Source organism: Falco rusticolus, chromosome 5 (genome assembly GCF_015220075.1).
Source record: "Falco rusticolus isolate bFalRus1 chromosome 5, bFalRus1.pri, whole genome shotgun sequence".
Taxonomy (NCBI): Eukaryota; Metazoa; Chordata; class Aves; order Falconiformes; family Falconidae; genus Falco; species Falco rusticolus.
The window spans coordinates 25566684-25586410 of record NC_051191.1 but is presented as its reverse complement, the minus strand read 5'-3'; the positions used below and the strand labels follow the sequence as shown (position 1 = coordinate 25586410).

The 19727-nt window shown below is 37.6% G+C and overlaps 1 protein-coding gene across 6 annotated transcripts in view; it reads right to left on the bottom strand.

Moving 5' to 3' along the window:
- PCLO (piccolo presynaptic cytomatrix protein) overlaps positions 1–19727 on the bottom strand; it is a 402813-nt gene that overhangs the window by 201077 nt on the left and 182009 nt on the right. For all 6 annotated transcript variants that reach the window (XM_037389894.1, XM_037389895.1, XM_037389896.1 and 3 more), the window contains exons 4-5: positions 12123–13334; positions 139–5209 (exon numbers count right to left, since the gene is read on the bottom strand). In XM_037389894.1, coding sequence (XP_037245791.1) covers positions 139–5209; positions 12123–13334 — 6283 coding nt within the window. The remainder of the gene's footprint in view (positions 1–138; positions 5210–12122; positions 13335–19727) is intronic.

Genomic DNA, 19727 nt, shown 5'->3' with positions numbered 1-19727 from the left:
GAATAATTTGTCACACTGTCCAGAAGAAAACAAACCAACAAAAGGAAGGGAAAAATAATAAAAAAAATTATCCGGAAATGAGGTGAGGAACATCAAAATTATATTTCAAAGAAAGATCTGCTGCTGTGTCATACTGACCTGTAGTAACTCTTCCAGAAGTAAGATCTACTGCTGCATCAGTTGCCCCAACTCGATAATCAAAGCTATTCTTGCTTTTATATGCAAACAGTCCAGCTTCTGACAAATTTGTGTCAGACATAGATGGTTTCATACCCCCCATTCCTCGGTAGCCATATGACCCTGAACGATCATACTGATAGTGGTCATCTCTGTAACCAAACCGATCTTCAGGAAGTGTAGTTGGTGGCTGCTGTGCTGTACAGCTCCTACCAAATGGCAGTTTATAAACCATATCACAGCAGACAGCTCTTCTCCCTGCAGTCAGATCCACAGGCTTTTCATCATCTTCTATTACTGTCGTTATGATACCTGAAGTACTTTCATCCATTGTCACTACAGTTCTGTGGGATTTTGTAGTGCTAAGGTCAACTGCTCCACTCTCCATTGGCTCCTGGGAAGTGGAGAGATCAGTCCAACCATTTGTGACACCAGCAGGTGGCACAGTAACAGGCTTTGTAGTAGCCCACGTCACTGCGTGTGTTGAAGTACCTAGGGATAAATTTATTGGCACTTCGTCTCTACCCGCAGAGAATGCCTGGCTGCCTGTTACTCTGTATGCAGGATCAAAATGTTTTGATGTTGTTAGCTGGAGTGGCATTGTCATTGCATGTCCCAGATCCACCAGGCTGTCTGTACTGGCAGTGTAGCTTACAGTGGCAGTGCAGGTCATTACGGTTACCGTCTCAGTGACTACAGACAGAGAAGGATCGGCAACACATGCAGTGCTAAGATTTATTATAGCTGGCTGGACAGTACTTACTGGCCGCCCACCTGTATCACTTGCTGGTATCTGCCTTCTCACATCCATGGAAACAGCAGACAGATCCATACAGCTGTCTCTCTTTTCAATATCCAACTTAGTTAAAGTGCGAAGATCAATGACATCACCCAAAGGATGAAATCTTCCATTCTCTCTATACCTGGGTTGATCTACTACATGTAGTGGCTCTGGAGGTATAGTAATAGCGACACTACCTAAACCAAAACCAAGCGCCGGGCCCTTAACCACAGACACTGTGGTCTTGGTTATCTCTGTTGTTACTGCTTCTGATTTTGAACTTGGTATTTTTTCAAAAGCAGATTGCGTTGTGACGGGAATAGCTTGCAAAGCACCTGAAATATACATACTATGATCTGACATACTTTGAATTTCCATAGCTTTCACGGATGGAGTAAAAACTGGTTGCATAGGCTGGGGAATCTGTTCTTTCAAAGGTTCTTCTAAAGGCCAGCTGGTAACAGCCTGACTAGTTATAGCTTCCGTGGGAGTTCCAGGCTCAGATGGTAACGTGATGACAACATAGGTTTCCTGTGAGGGTTTTGTCAGCCTTGGCGAAGATTTGTTAGAGTGTGGGGACAAAGGGGAAGTGGGAGACGCTATTTTGTATTCAGCTGCAGGGACCAAATTCAGAGTCATACTTGAAGTCAATGACAAGCCTGTTGGTTTGGGCTGTGGTTCTGCTGGCTTATGACCCGCTATTGGGAGCGGAGGGACTGCTGGCTTAGGAGCAATCGGAGGTTTCGTTACTTCAGTGGGCCTGTGGCTGAAAACAAGCCCTGCGGGAATGGAGGATGGTTTGGGTGGTACAGGAGGTGGTGGTGGGGTGTATGTTTTTGTGATAGGTACTACGTGATTCTTTAATGCAGCTGCAGACTCTAGTGTTGGAACACTTGTGACTGAAGGTACCGCTGTGGGAGCTGCGGCTGCTGGTGTCTTAACCTGTGACTTCTTTTTGGGATAAATGGCTGGCTTGGGTAAAATAGGTGGAGGCAATGGTGGTGGAGGAGGTGGTGGAGGAGGAGGAGGAGGTGGGGATGGAGAAGGTTGTGCAGGAGAATCCAAAGAAGAGCTTCTAAAAAGCGAGAATACTTTGGATGTTACAGCGGGAGCTGAGGAAGGCACGGAGACCATGCTGGTCTTACTTACAACACTGGGAATAGGTACAGAAGATGTTTCTGATGCAGGCTCTGTAACTGCTACTGGTGCTATACATACAGGTGGTTGCTCAGATGTAGCACTACTCAAATTAATCCTTGTCATATCAACACTCAATTCCTTGTGTGAATCTTCATGATGAATTTTGACAATGCCAGCCTCTGCTGTACTTTTCATTTTTCTAGCTGCTTCCTTCTCTGCTTTGGAGCTATCAAAGGTGATGGTATCAGTTGCATATTGCCTGGGTTTTATAACTGTAGTTGACACTGCTGAAGGTGCAGTTTCAGCTAAACAAACTGCAGTTTGATCCACACTTTCCATACCTGGTGCTATAAACGGCTTTTTAGTGGCTCCAGCAATAGATTCATAAGGGATGCTCACTTCAGAGTACTCTTTTGTAGATGTTAAGGGAACTTCAGTTATTATCCTGATACCTTCAGAATCTATTAGTTTACTTACAGCATCTGCTGTATCTATATAACCTGTGGTTGCACTATCTATAGGTGATGAACTATCTGTGGTACAAACTGAAGATGTAGATGATGTTAAAGAAGCTGTATCAGAAGGCAAAACTGATGCAGCACCCTCCGACGTCTCAGAGTATGTCAACATTGATGTTTCATGAGAAATTATTTCTTGAATTTCTCTGGCATAATCTGTTAAGTATTCATCTTCAATTTCCTCAGCTGTAAAATGCTGTGTTATTTTAACATCTGGAATAGAAAGTGCTGTGCTACTGACAGGTGATACGTCTGAGATTGCTGAAGTAGTGCTTGATGTTAAAGATGTACTATCCACTATTTCTCCAACACTAGATACCTTTGTATCAGATGTGGGAACAAAACCTGAAGTTGGTTGTGTTGGACTGGACCCAGGGGTTAGCTGCATTCTCTGTCTTTTCATAAGCTCTTCATAAGCAGCTTCTGCATCTAACAACTGCTTTTCCTCAGTGGAGGAACTTACTGTGCTGTCTAACACAACTATTTCATGACTTTCTGGGATAATGTAAGAACTAGAAACAATATCTTCTTGAGGCACAATGGAATGTAAAGTCTCAACACCATAGTAGTCTTTCTGCAGGTCAGTAATTTTCTGTGGTTCTTCATAGATCTGTTCTGAAGCTCTTATTTTTTTCTCTTTTCCTCTTTGTTGTATATACTCATTACTCTCATCTTGTCTCATTACAAGATTAGTGTCAATAGTTCCATTGTAAGTATCCTCTACTAAAGATTCATAAATATAATCCTCTATTAGCATTCCACCATATAAAGACTCTTTTTCAAATACTTCATCTTTTTCACTTGTAATTTGAAATGACTTGGACTTATGGGTCTTGTGCATCATCTCCTCATATACCTCTTCAGCACTTTTCAATGCCTTTTGACCACTTTCTTCTTTTGGGAGTCCAGCTGGTTGTTCATCTGTTGGTGAGTACAGAGAGACAGCAGTAGGCAATTTGTAAACTTTTTGTACTTCTATTATTTTTTCTGGGCTGATTTCAAATCCTTCAGGATCTGACTCAATACTAGGTGAGTATTCAGAACAGGAAGATCTGTGCAGCTCTTCCATTTCTGCTGCCTGTCGTAATTCTTCTGTTGGAGATGCATCTTCAATGGGAGAAAGATTACTTGGTGGAGTCTTTGGACGTTCCCTTCTTCTCTGAGCTCTTAGCTCATCCTTGTCCTTTTTAGATTTTTTGCTAGAACTTTTTCTTTGCTGCTGTTCTAATTCACGCTGTTTCTCTTGTTCCTTTAGCAGTTCTTCCTCTTCCCGTAGTTCTTCTTCTTCTGAAGAATCTTCAATAGTTGGAAGAAGAGGACCATGTGACCGATGCCTGGCTTTGCGCTGTTGTTTGCTCTCCCCTCCCAGTTTTTTGTGACTAGGACTGCTGTCACTGTCTTCATCGAGTGATGACACTGAAGTAGGCGATGTACCTGGTGTGAAACTAGAAGCATGTAAACTAGAAGACCCTTCTCCTCTAGATCTATCTTCTGGTGAATCTGTAAGACTCTCCATCTCTAGCTCAGGCTCTTCATCAAAATACAAAATACCCTTCTGTTGTTCAGATGCTTCAGAATATTTTTTTGTTATTGTACTATTTAATTCTATTGTTTTGAAACGCCGAAGACCTCCTCCTCCAGATACTGCAAGTTCTTCACTGTCTTGACTTTTAGTTTCTCTGTATTTTGGCTCTGGGCTTTCATCAAAATTATCATCATCATCATCATGCCATGAATGCCTTCTTCCTGCATCCTCATCATAGCCCGCACTACTTTTCCGTGCCATTCTCCTGTGTTTTCCAGCTGTTCCTTTGGCTTTGCTTCTCACTTCTTCTTTCTTTTGGCTTTCAGTCACACTGATCTCTTTGAGTTGATTTCTAATGAATTCATCATCTTCAGAACCTGAGGCATCTTCATCAGCACTCATCTCTATGATCTGTTTTCTTATGAAGTCTTCCTCATCACCTGATCCCTGACTGTCATCTCGTTTGTATTCATCACTGCTTGAAGAACCGACACTAGCTCTTCTTTTTCTCCTTGGGACAGGCGAATTTTCACTCTCACTGCTGTCTTCCACAGAATCATAGCGTTGTCTTCTTGCTGATATGTCATCTCCTTCTTCTTCTTCCTTGTAGGCTGCCTGGGAGGAAGCACTTCCTTTGCCATCTTCTACAACAGTTCCTTCAGCTTCTTGAGTAGCTTCTAAGTCTTCTTCATCTGAACTGTAAGATTCTGGAGTGACTGGCAAAGGCTTTGCTTTATGTTGATCCTTTGTCTGTTCACTGTACGTTTCATAAAGCTCTTTGCTCTTCGCAGATTTTTCATCAGAAAGCGTACTTGCCTGAGCTTCCAAAATAGACAGTACAGTACTTTCCAATTTAGCTAGATCTGAGGGGCTTGGTGGACTTTCATGTGAAATAGTGTCTTTTTTATTAGATTCTCTGAGCAAATCCTTTTCATCACTGGGGATATGACTTGGGATTTCACCAAGTGAACTTGATATCCCATCAGAAGAATAGCCGGTGTCACTCAGACCTTGTGGACTTTTCTGTTGCTGAGAGCTTGATGTGTCTGATTTGTCATCCTCCTTTTCCTAAAAAAATAAATACATATGCGTGTGTACATATTTATATATAAATTCTTAATGTCTCCAGGCAATTAAATACATGTGATTTTTTTCCTAAAAGATGAATTAATGTCTTATGTGAAAAATTATGATGCCAAGAAGATATATATTAAACCAGAAAAGACTGAACACTAGTTTTGTTATTCATAGCTATTAAAATAACATTTAAAAGTTCCTCTGATTTTGAGTTTTTCATTGAATCTAACTACGTTTTGCATGGCTATCCACACTGGCAAGTGATTTTATTAATTGTAAGATGATCTTCTATTTTTCAGTATAAACAAATACTGTATTTAATTGTTTTCAGAACACTTCCTAATGATAATCTATCATTTATTCACATATGCATGGGACAAGTTGCTTGGGGGTTAATTTAAATGAAGCTGTGTTTCAAAACTCCCTATATAGTTCTAGATACAAAGCAATATAGCTTGCCAAACATCAGCCTGCAGTAAATCTGGGGCCTGCTCCCTTCTTTGCCCATTTAATCTTTTGTAACTGTCTAGCAATGTGTCAGTCCTCTCAAATTTTGGACCTATGGTTTCCTTTTGTTGATTTAAGTGTTACACATTGCACCATGCAACAGAATACATGGAATACTGAAACATGATTCAATGCAGTTTGGAATGTCTCTATATCTGCAGCGTGGCACTTTACAAACATTTTCTGAGCACCTCATAAAGAAGAAGTTTCTCAGTAAATTTGTAATGCAGAGGTAAGCTGCTGGCAGGGGAGTGTAGCTGCAGGGAGGAAAGCACGATAGCTGTTGATCAAAGGAAACAAGGAAGCAAACAAGGCAGGCATACCCGACTGTGCATCATAACCAATGTTTTCCTTCTCATCCCTAATTGAACATCCTTAGTCATTCTCCTAGATTCCAGATCCTTCTACAGCATTCTGAATGACAAGCACATCTACCTCCTTCTTTAGATAACAAAACCACCAAGAATATCCTACAACAGGTATTTCCACTCGGAGTTTCCACACCAGTTTCCCTCCTGCTTCTCTCAGCTGTGAAATGCTCTATACTTTGTGGAAGTACCTAACCATGCAGCTAACAAAACAGCTCACTCTCCAAGTGACAGGTCATCTTTGCTGTCATCGTACCTGACAGCCTTACTAAGTGTCCTCACCTCCACTAGCAATTTGAGAACAAGCATCCCAAAGTCTCCTGATTTAAAAACTGTCATGTGATCTTCATATTTGTTATGACCCTCAAGAGTACAAGTAGGTAGTTATTTATCAACTTTGCTTATCTAAGCCAATGACCTCTGAAATACAGCAAACCATTTATTTAAATGGTGAATTTATCAACATCCTTGGCAATATGCTGAGTTAAAAAAAAAATACTGTGGAATAAATATATTTAGAAAATGATAACAATGGTTACTTATAATTTAAGGGTGCATTTATACTCATGTTAAATTGCTATCAATTGCAAGTATTTTCAAATGTTTATGCACACTAAAGCTATATTTAATGCCAAAATATCACAAATCAAATAGTTGTTATTGTCAGTTATTTCAGTTTTAAAAACTGGTCAGCTTTTTTCATTATTTGATTTACAGTTAAAGTACCTGTTCTTGCCTATAGACATATCACTGTGCACATAATTCTATATTAAATCACTAATATTAGTATTAATGTTACAGTAATCTACTAATCAATATTTTATTAAGTAATGTGCATTTCACAGGATTTATGTTCTTTGCAAAATCACATACTACCTTGAATATAAACTAAGTCTGTTGTTACTAATATTATACCCAAAATGATAAACCCAAATATCTGATATCAGAGCAATATCCATTGCAATTAAAAATCAAATATGAAAACAAATATTTCTAAGTACAACTCCAAAGATAAGGCTGTGATTAATATATAAATATAGAGAAACCTCTGTATTTATGTACTACAAACAACTTTGGGAAGTCATCAACATGTCAGTACTTATTATTCTGAAAAGTTAGCCTGGGATATTCTCCAGCCCTTAATGACAGAATTATATATACTCTTCATAAAAAGTCAGTAATGAAGCATAGTCAAAAATTTTAGGCTTTGTATGTTATATTTAAATTTTTCTTCCCTTATTACAGAAGAAAGTGTTCAAGGGCAATTTATTGTTTTGTTGTTTTTTTTTTTAAATACATATTTCATTAAAACCAAAGGATTTTCCCATCTAGAAATACCATGCCCCTCACTAAAATGTCACCTATGACGTGATTGTTATTTTTTATTTCCATTGTTCTTACTTAAAAAGACATACCCAAACAAACCCTGTGATCAATTTAGACAAGCTACGAGAAAATTCAAATATTGCTCAAGCTCAGAAGGTCTCCCAGGACTGATGGATAGACTGTGTCCATCTAGTGAAAATGCATGTCAGATCTTGGTTCTCCACAGGGAGGTGAAGTGACACAGTCACTCGTGAAGCAAAGACAGAAGGTATCAACTAAACAGTTAAGCTAATAAATAGGTAGACAGCAACTGGACATAGAACCACTTTAGCCATACTCCTTATAGTTCGTGATGGTGCCACTATCTGTGAGTCTAATGATTGGTACCTAGTCAATGACCAAAGCAGAGGAGATGGCAATGGATACTGCTATTGCCCATCTTCTTGTTGAACCTCAGTATATGCCATAATGTCACTACTATGAATAACGGGAAACTGAATATGGGAAAGACTGCTATTTGTACAGTACAGAGAAGAAAAAGGTCTACAATAAGGAAATAAATGTGATGAGAAAATCCACTTTTCTTTCAAAGCCCACCACAATATGACTATCTTTTCTACCATTATTGTATGTAAAGTTGTCTGCCCTGAGATATGTAATGCAAAAATTATCCTGCACATTGTGTTTTGAGATCATATGCATGTAACTTACAATAAATAATATTTTGTCTTTGTTTTTTTCCCCTACTTCCTGCAGCCTGAGAACTATATTGTCATAAGCTACATCTATTCTTAAATGACTGGTAATTTACTTTCTACAGGGTTGCCCATCACATACACAAAGACAGTGTCATTGTCAAACTTGTCAACATACCATAAAATTAAAAATTTTAGATGAGTAACAAAATACTGCAGAAACAATGCTGCTGAGGATCATATATATATTCAACAACTGGAGAATGAAAGAACATATTTTAATCAATAAGAAAAAAAACCCCACTTTTTTCTTGTAAAGTTTTCTTTGTACATGTTGAATTACTGGGCTTTTCTGAGTAGTTGAATGGCATTTTTCTCTGAAAGTTTGTCTACTGGGACTTTTTAATACTGGACAAATTTAGCTCCAATACAGACTCTGCTGGGAGAATCTTCTTTAGACATGATGAACCTGGAGATGTAAAAGCTGGAGGCTGGATAAGACTGTTTAAAACCAGCAAATGCAATCTCTTTAAGTAACAGTAAAAATGATCTAATGTAGGACGTATTTGTACTATTCTAGTGGCGTTTCTACAGTGTCAGTGCCGATACATCATACAGCTATTTTACATTAGAAGGTTTTGCTTTAGAAGTATTATTTATTCTTACACTTCCTCACTTTCAGTATTCTTATTTGAAAATATAAAACAGTGCTTTAAAAAGTCGCATTGGTTATCAAATCCAAATTGTCAGTTTTTAAAATTATAGCTAGCAAGATTACATTCTGTTGCACAGAACAGAAATTTTATTTTGCAAAGGAACTTAGTATTTTTAAAAGGTCATTCTGCTTAAATAAGAAATAAAGATATCTACATTATCAAAAAGTTTCAGAAAGTTAAAAGCAGTCTTTGGTTGACTAAACTGTTTAATCTGTATTTGAATTTTATATCAACAAAATGCAACATTTAGTTTGTGTCCAGAAAGACTGCTTAGAGATAATTTTTTCCCCTTTATTCTGACTCTCTAGTCTGTGGTTTGTCATTTATGGCATGTGCTAGAATAATGTTGTCAAATTACAATATATTAATATTTATCTGTTACTTCACCTAAGCACATGATCATTTCTTGGTAAACATAAGAATATAGTAATAAGCGTACTTTATATAACACAGCTGATGTGTTCTAAATAGATGTCCAATTTACACCGTGGGAATGTGTTCACATAGATATGTTGAACTACTTATACGTTAACTTGTAAGTTCCAAGATTACCATTTTATACTGACAAACTGTATGTTATAACTGTCCAACATTTCTAGGCAGCCCTGTTAGAACATCTAACTGCTATTGCACATGCGAACAGTAGATAATGCAAGATGGTTTCTCAGGAAAAGCACCTGTAAATCATGAGCAAAGTCAGTTTATTATTTAAAACCTTTTGGAAGAGATCACTGTTTAAATTATTACTGGGAAAAAAATGCTTTGAAGAAAAAATGGCTTTAGGATACCTCAGATCATACTTTGAGACTCAAATATTTTAAAATGTTTCAATATTTAACTCAGTTTGGTTTCAAAGGACTCTGGATCTCTAAATACCATTGATAACTGTGATTTTCCAAGCATCATTATACTGATTATACTGGAACAGAACGTTACTGTCCCAATGTCTGTAAGGATTTCTTGTGGGAGTATTGTTTTGGGGTTTTTGTTTGGCTTTTTTTTTAGTGAAAAATGAGAATAGTACAATTTCATTACCTCATTGGAATACTACAAGAATTAATAATTACTGTTTATACAGATTTGGATATAAAATGCCATCGGCAGTTTGTCAAGTGCAGAAAGTACTAGTTTTTCCCTCACTACCCTATTTAAAAACAAACCTACCTGAAATCCTTCATATGATTCTGCCCTGAAGTACATGTAAAATATATTCTTCAATGTCTAGATATTGTCCTTTGCCCGCTGAAATGGAATCAATGTGTGAGATCTAAATTGTTATCTCCTCTTTCCATTCTGCCCATGCTCTCCTGATAAGAATCTTATCTATCAATGTTCAATGTACAGCATAGAGAACATTAAAATATTACCATAAATATAAATAATAATTTCAAAAATCAGTAATTTTTATGAAGTACAGGCTAGGTGAAGCACCATCTTTATTTTTAATTCAGAACAATTTGAGCTGCTGCTTTTTTTTTTTTAATTCAGATTTTTATAAGGATCTGAAAAAGAAGGGAAAAGGGAAAAAAAGGCTTTTTGTGTAAAAATAGCTGTTCCTTTTTCATTTCTTGTTTGTTTTAATTTAAAAAATAGAAGAAGATATGTAAGAGTTTGGGTTTTTTATTCATGAAACTTCTGTTTTACTAGGTTTAGGTAAGTGTGCTTCAAAGTCTGATAACTAGAGCAAAAGAAAGATAAACCTATTTATGTTAATAACTCAAGAAGTCCTGACTTCAGTTAGAAGGCAGTGGGAGGAATTAAAATATAAGTGAAATACGAGTGAAACATATGTGTGCACCACATGAGGAATCACTAATAAATCTACAGTTAAAATGTCACTATCAGAGATGGAAATGTAATATGTGTATCTAAGATTTGTCCAGAGTATAATATACTTTCACCTTCTTACAGAATATAAAAATGACCAGATAGGACTGTGACTAGCGTATGATAAAAATTTTCCCTTACAAATGTTTTCAACAGAAAAAAAACCCCCAAAACAAAACCCCAAACAATCAAATTTTTAACAGTAACAAAATTTTAAGTCAACTTCTTAGGTTTTCTGCTATGAATTAAAAAAAACCACCAAAACTAAACCAAAACACAACCCAGAAGTGACATTTTGTTAACAAAAATAAGCTTACTCTTCTTGGAAAGTCCTGCAGTAGTGTCTTATGTTTGATACGTGATAATCAAATTTATACAGGTTTTTTGTAGATCTCCTTGTTTCTTCCAGAAGGGAGGATTTCTGGCTATGTTACTCTGAGCATAATTCGGAGATTCCCTTGGCACAAGCAGGGGAAACTGTAACTCTTGATACGGTCAAGAAGACGAAACACAACGTGATAGGAGATACATTTCAGACAGGAAAGTTGGTTTACAACAATAGTAGTAATTTCCACAGCACAATTGCTGAATCAGAATATTTTTCTGTCCAAATATCTTGGTTATCACAAGGAATGAAAAATAATTACAAAAAACCCCACAAAACCCTTGACCTATTTGACTAGGATTACTTGAAAACATAATTTTGTCAAAGGTTAAACACTTTTCCTAAACTTACTCCTACTTTCACAACATAATAATCAGCATCTAATTTGCAGTGCTGATATAAAAAACACATCATTTTTCATTTCCCAACAAATTATGTATATTACCCAGTTCAGCTGATAGTGACTTGGTGACTCTGCATCCAGCAAATGAATTTATTTACGAAATGTGGACCTTCAGTAAGTGCTATCAAAAACTCATCCATTCATCAGACTTGAAAGCACACCAAGACCCTTCCTAAATGTACTTGTGCATGTGAGATAAGCAAGTGAAATAGTAAAAAGATGTAAAGGTTGCATGCTTTAATATATCACGTTCAGGCATCATAAAGTATTCCTCAAATGTTTATTGTATTTTGCTACTGCAACACATTGTACACCTTACCATCACGGATTATTCCCTTTCGAGATTAAGAACTAAGAAAACACTCCTTTCAATAATTAAACTCCAAAGTCTGGATAATCTCCAGGTAAATAAATCAAGAAATATTGGAAAAATGATTAAACAGGAACTTTGCCTTAGTTTCAACTGCTTAACTGCTTGAGACTGAAAATCATGCAAGAAGTATTGAAAAGTTGCACGTAGAGCATAGGACTGACTGGTGAAACTTTCACTCAACAGGAGGCATTGATTTAATAATTTAGAATCACCATGTACAGAGACTAACAACAAAGAGCAGGAAGACATAGAGGAGAGAACTGTAGCAAGGGAGAAGGGGGGTGGGAAGGAGAAAAGCACTTACTGTTTTTTCTCTCACTGCTTCCACATGGTCAGCTCCTGGCAAAGGTGCTGTTTGAAGAGGAATTTCTTCTTCCTGAGCTTTTTCAGCTTTTGAAACCATTTGTGAAATCCCAGTTGTCAAACCCTCTTTCCTAACGTCCTCTTGCTTCTTAGCTTGCAGTTCCTTACAAGGTGCTTCAACTTCTGCTTTCTGTTCAGCAACGTGGTCTTTATTCTCAGCTGTAATCTGCTCTTTTTTGTCCTCTGGATGTGGTGTGCTTTTTTCTGGAAGCACAGATTTTTTATCTTCTTCCAATATACTTAAGGATTTCTTCTGGTCTGAACTTATTGTTGCAGGAATTTTATCTGCTGCAAGTGTCTTCAACAGTTGCCCTTGCTGAAGTTTTGGTTCTTTCTGAGCTTCCTGTTGGATTTTCTCCACTGATGAAGTTTTCATGATTTTCTCATGTTGAACTTTTGGATCTTCTTTCTGAATTCCATGTTGGATTTTATCAACTGAAACTGCCTTTGACAATTTGACCTCCTGAAGTTGTGCATCTTCCTTCTGGGCTGCCGGTTGGATTTTGTCAGCTGATAGTGCCTTTGCCATTTTCACCTGTTGGAGTTTTGGGTCTTCTTTCTGAATTCCATGTAAAATTTTGTCAGCTGAGGGTATCTTTGCCAATTTTGCCTGTTGAAGCTTTGTGTCTTCCTTCTGAACTCCATGCAAAATTTTATCAGCTGAGGATGTTTTTGCCAGTTTTGCCTCTTGAATTTTTGCATCCTCCTTCTGAACTCCATGAAGAATTTTATCAGATGAGGCTGTCTTTGTCAGTTTTGTTTGCTGGAGTCTTGGGTCATCCTTCTGAGAAACACGTTGGATTTTATCAGCTGAGGGTGTCTTGGCGAGTTTTCCCTGCTTAAGTTTGGCATCTTCTTTTTGAATGTCTTGCAGGATTTTCTCAGCTGATGACGTTTTTTCCAGTCTCCCCTGCTGAAGTTTTGGAGCTTCCTTCTGAACACCTGGTTCTTTCGTTTTTGCTGCAGTGGGCGGTGTGGAAGTCTTTGGAGGGTGATGTGAAACAGCAGGCACAGGCTGTTTTTGAGGAGTAGCAGGTGGTTTGGATGCTGGTTGTGAGGGGCCTGGTTTCGGAAGTGGCACCTTGCCCACGTCCCCAAGCTGACCTGACATTGCCCTTTGGGTCTGGCAATTTAAGCACAGCCATTCCTGTACCTGTGATACAACAAAGATATGAAGTTACTTATTTGAAAACTTAACAGTAAAATCATATGGTGTTTTCAACTTACACAGTTGAATACTTCTAGCCTGAATGCTGTGCATACTGAGAGTTTACTTTCTTTCTTTGCTGCTCTTGCAGCAAGAGCCGTAACAACTTTCTAACAGCAATGAAGTGTATCAGGTCCCAGAAAGCCAAGCTGAACAAGTATAAAAATACACTGTGAAAATTAACAGCAACTACATTGTTCCAAATCATTGATGACCTTTACGAACAAACTTTGCTTATATATTTCTAACATCTATTGTTTTCTAAAGTCTGATAATCTGTCAATAGGTCCCACTGATTTTGTAAATCTGAGCAAAAGGGGACCCATGGCTTTTTGTGTTTCTCTTCAGAAGTTACCTTCCCCTCTTGAATTTGTCTATATGTATCACTGCAGAAATTTAATAAGGCTGTAACCCAAAAGAAAGATCCCCTGTATGGTCTTCTGCTCCCTTTACTGCTAAATCCCTGTTTCACACTGGTTCCTTTACTTGTCTTCCCAGAAAATCAGAAAAAAAGGACAAATGCTTATATCTGTGCAAAAGACCTTGTTGCCAGTTGCCTAGCTACTACATGAGAGGAGTTATCAGACTGTTTCCAGTGGGATTTGGGGTACAGTTTCTTTAGAATAGCAAAAGGAAATTCTGAACACAGAAAAGTAATGAACGAAAAAAGCCCAGAATCTTCCAGATACTAGAAAAGATAATTAAGCTCTACTTCATTAGTGCAAAATAAGCTCCACTGGAATATTAAAATCTTTGTATGCTTTTTTAAAACTTCTTTTACTGTGACAATGAAAGGTCTTGGCAATACAGTTGTTGTATTTCTCTGATTTAGAGAACTCAGTGACCTACTGAATATGAAGCACATGAAAAAAAGCAAAATTGTTTTATTAGTAATTATATAGGTAATACTGAAGATAATATTAGGATGGCATGGATGACTGATCAGTTATATACCATTGGATATTTTAGAATCTCCAGTGGTATAAAACCAGTTGGACAGATGTGGCATTTAGTCAGAAGAAGGGGTATCTGGCAGAAGTGTGTGACCCCAGAAACATTTGTGTGTTTTATATTAACAAGTAAAACGGTAATAAATGAGCTAACACCAAAAGTGGAGACTCTTAACTCTAGCTCTGCTCCTGCCAACAAATGCCCAATGACAGGGGTATAAGCATCAGACTCCCTGCTCTCCTTTCGACTCTAACTTGCCTTTTTCAGTGTAAAGAGGGACCTTAACTTCAACAAATGCACTGGCAGGTTTTCCTACCAAGAATACTTAATGCTTGGTGATGCCACTGATGTATGTATGGATACAGAATTTATCACAGAGGGATAAGGGTTGGTCATGACAGGACCACAAATGGCTTTTCAAGATGGTGAGGCATCTCTCTATTCATCTCTAATGATGGAGCTTACACGCTCAGGCTTCATATCCCATCCAGGATATTTCTGAGCCCATTGGTGCACAGTAGGTATGTCCAGGAAATTAAGATTTTTGGTATCTTTAAGAAATTTAAACATTTTAAGATTAGCTGGTTTAAAGCATTCATCGGAATTGTGTAAAATCTACCAAAACTCCCATTTATGAAGTCTATTTGCACACTTCAGATCCAAATCCCATTGTCTTTACAATGTTACTGGATTTTGATTGTTTTTAAAATAATTGAGTCTCTACTATGATGCTGCTCCTTTGGAAAAAAATAAAAAATAGCTGGTTAGGCTAATAAGTAAAAGATAAATTACAAGAACTGTAGATGAAATGACAATTGCATGTGAAACAAAATTTAGTAGGAAAAGCTCATTTGGACTAATTTTGCTGAAACAGAACTAAAGAGAAGCTATTTAATGCATAAAATAATTGTCTTTGTCTGGCAAATATTGTTTCAGGCACAAGAAATGCAAGAATGCATGCATTATCATTCAGGTCATCTAACAGTTGCCTTGCGTATTTATTATTCTACTTTTATAGAAAATGACCTAACTAGAGTGTCCTGGTAATTAACACAAATAAATATTTATTAAAAGTATTTGACAATATTGTCCCAATAAATGAAGTTTATTGACTGAATCAGCTGTCTCGAAATGCAATGAAGCCCCTAATAATTACTGTGCCCTTTGCCACTGAATGTGGTTCTCTATCAGACTATTAAACATAATTTAGGTTTAGTTTTTCTGTGCAAAAAAGGATTAAAACATAATCCTCCAGGGAAGATTACCCTTCTCCATAAGACAATGTGCTCCAACTACACATCATTTGTCTGGGAACTCCTAATTAAGAAATACGAATAAAAGGAACTTGTATTTTAATAAATGTGTAAAATCTAACAGGTTTTTTGCGAGTATTTCTGTTAGAGGGGTTTGTCTGGATTTTTTACTATGGTTTCCTTCCTTTTTATGGGCAGCAACATTTTTTTCCTAGAAAACAATATTGGAAGCTGTAAGTACACTGTGACCTGCCTTTTATAAACTTAAAATAGAATAAATACATCAGGAAGCAAATCTGGTGAACAGAAATACATGTTGTTAGTATTATCAGAATTCTGTAAGTGACTAAATATACTAGATAACGTTTAGCATAGTTAGACTACAGACAAAAAGATACAGTTTCACAGTGTCCTTGATTCTTTTCTCATAAAAGTTGTAAAGACCACTATACAAAATTGACTAGATAATTATAATAGACCAATTTTGATGTTAAATTTATTGGAGGGCACAAAAGCTTTTAAACCCACTAAAAAGTGGGCAGGTTTTTCTTTCTTAAATCAGCCTGACAAATACTCATTTCACAATGCAAGCAGAAATAATACCATTATTATTTGTCTTAATATAGCTTCTGGCACCACAGGGTACGCCAATAAGGAAATACATTAATGTTATTAAGCTTCTCAGAACCGAGGCTTAACCATCCTTGGTCAAAGCCTTGCCAAGCTGCTGAAGAGGGTTTTAAACTAAAGTTGCCACGGGAGGGGAACCACAATCCATCCCACTCCTACCAGTTTGGTACTAATGCCATCAAGAGATGCCTAGAACCTGGAAAAAAATTGCAGGGCAGCGGGAGACCACCTGAAGAAACAAGGGAATTCCAGCAACGGCACCCAGTCAGTCAGCTTCATCGGGGCCCACCTCACATGCCTCTATGCAAACTCACGCAGTGGGGAACATAAACAAGAGGAATTAGCGCGCACAGCTGTGGGGCTGTGATCTGCTTGGCATCAGGGAGAGGTGGTGGGATGACTTTTCTGGCTGGAGTGTTGAAATGGAAGGGTACAGGCTGTTCAGGAAGGCCAGGCAGGGGAGGTGAGGAGGGGGTGTCACCCTCTGTGTCGGTGACCACCTGGAGTGCACGGAGCTCTCCCTGGGGAGGGGTGAGGAGCCGTGAAGATGATCAGAGGGCTGGAGCACCTCTCCTATGAAGACAGGCTGAGAGTTGGGGTTGTTCAGCCTGGAGAGGAGAAGGCTCCATGGATACCGTAAAGCTTTTTCCAGCACCTAAAGGGGCCGACAAGAAGGCTGGAGAGAGACGTTTTACAAGGGCCTGTAGTGATAGGACAAAGGGGAATGGCTTTAACCTTAAAGAGGGCAGATTTAGATTAGGTATAAGGAAGAAATTATTTTCTGTGAGGGTGGTGAGACACTGGCAGAGGTGGCCCAGAGCAGCTGTGGGTGCCCCATCCCCTGGGGTGCTCAAGGCCAGGCTGGACGGGGCTTGGAGCAACCTGGTCTATTGGAATGTCCCTGCCTGTGGTGGTGGGGGTGGAACTAGATGATCTTTAAGGTCCCTTCCAACCCAACCCAATCTATGGTTTTATAATCTTCAGTTTCATAACAACATAATTAGGTGCATGGTTCAAGACATGCTATACAGGTATTCTTAAAGAACATGTAACTTCATACATCAAATGCACATGTTTTCACAGTACCATTTGTTCGTGACAGAATTGGGATTTATTTCCTTATATTTGTATCCAGTTTCTAGTGTCTCTATGTTTGTTTCTTTTCTATGCATCTACATTTGGCTCTTATTACTTCTCCTAGCTCTGCTGGTTAAGTAGATCCCATTTACTAATTCTTCAGCTGCACCCTACTCACTGCTCATACAGTTGCTCATTCTCAGATTCATCAAGCCACTTCCCTCATTTAAGTCCTTCAGAGACTCAGTTCTTTGAACTGCCTGTAATGACTTCAGCAACTTTAATAATAGTAGTAAGTATTTAAAAACAAGAACAGTTACCCAGCCACTGTTTCCTCTCAGCTTTGCTCACTGACCCTATTCAGTCTGTCTTTCTTGGATTAAGGTTCTTCAACTCAAGGACTGTGCTTTGAGTTGAGGACATAGTAGAATAAGTCTCTTAGAAAGGAAAACATTTACAATTAACATAAGCAATGGAAGGTGATGATGAGCAAACTGCATTAAATCTTGTCAAGAGATGGAAGTCCCAGCCTTGCCTCCTTGCCATACTGATGCAAGTGATGCTAGTGAAATAACCTGGAATTGTTCAGATACACAGTGATTTAATGAACACTGCTATTCTCCTCTTGGAGTTTTGTTGTATCTGTATCTTTTTACCACTTCATTTTTTAGTATTGCTATACACTTCTCCCGAGCTGTGTTTTAAATTCCAATCTAAGTTTTTATAATCATGTGGATATTTGATCACAAAAAAGCCAAGAAAAATCTTCTTATATCACCAACCCTCTAGCTCCTAATTCTCTGTCAGAACAGTTCTCTGTAAAATCAAATTTTGTACCATGAAGTCATATGCCTCAGCTTTAGACTTGTCTTTTCCTCAGTTAACCTCATGCCCTGAATGCAAGCTTTTCCCTAAGGCTATTTTTTCAGTTAGCCTGTCAACCCAAATTCATGAGGACTTGGGAAATGGACACCATCTTCTTTCAGCAGTCTTCACTCGATAAATCTTATAAGCTCTTTACAGAATTCTTCACACCCTTTGTTTCCAGAATTGGTAGTCAACGCTATTATTGAGCACACTAGTGATACTAGTGTGCTATGGCACTTTCCCTGTGTTTTCAGCAGTCCTTAAAACCCCATATTGATGTCCAGAACAATGTAGCTGTTTCCCAATGTTCTCCTCATTCACTTTCATAATAAACAAATGCCAACAAGAAAAAGGCAGACAACATTCATTATGCATATCTGTTTTCCAGTTGTCATGCAAGAGCTCAGGCATTTTGGTTCCTTTGCTTTTGTATTCATATACCATAATATTAGATAATTTCAAGTAGAAAATAATAGATCAACTATTCCATCTCCCTGCCAGTCAAGGATTCTTTATTGAAGTATGTTGATAAGTTCATTACCCACTCTTGGCAAACACTGATTGGCAAACAAGAGGTGTTTTTTCTCACTCTAAGTAACTCAACTTACTTAATATATCTGTGAAGGCAAAACCAAACACTTCTTCCTAGAAAACATCTCTAAGTTACTTCAGAAGGCAAATACTTTAATTTCATTTAGATACCAACCAACTACTCCCTTTGTCATGGTTAGATGATATCTTTATCCCTTCCTAATTCTTCCTCCTCACTGCTCTCTGGAAAACAAAGTCATAAAACCAACACAGGAATGAAAAAAAGCATTAAGAAATAAATCTCTGAACAAATAATATACTTCTGATTTTGCTTTCTAGAATAATCGCATTGCAAAGCAGAATCTTTATCAACAGCCCCATGCTAATTATAAAAAAACCCTGAATATTTTTATGAAAAGAAAAGTATGCTTTTTCTCCCTGATTACCTCATAAACAAAACAGAGGAAAGGAGCAATGCATGCAGTCACTAAAATATTTTTTCTTACTACTCAAATTTGCCATCTTCTTTTTTACTAGGCATAGATTTGAGTATGTTTCTTAGAAAACACAAAAATATACACCTAAAAGTAAGATGTCTCTGGCATAAATACTTATATTAACTAGTTGTTATAAGATGCTAAGACAGTTTTGCCTTGGATATTTGTTTGTAATTTATTTGGTTTTTTGTTTTCACAAACTTGTACAGCATGTTTCCAAGATCTCATAGGAATAAGCCACTTAATGAAATAATTGAAAAAGTAACCAAATAGCCCACCCAGAGAATAAAAGCTATCTGGATGAGCATAGCATCTTGAAGATCAGAAAAAGGAGGGATGAGGAAAGAACTCCCAAAAACTGAGCTAAGACCAATTCTGCAAAGGAAATGTAATCAAGCAACAAATATTTGGTAACCTTGTAGACAAAAAGGTATCTACAGAGCAGTTAAGACTGCTTCAGATTAAAGTATAGTCCATGTAATATGTGCTTTGATCTCCAATTTTTATGATAGTGATATTGAACAGAAGCAAAT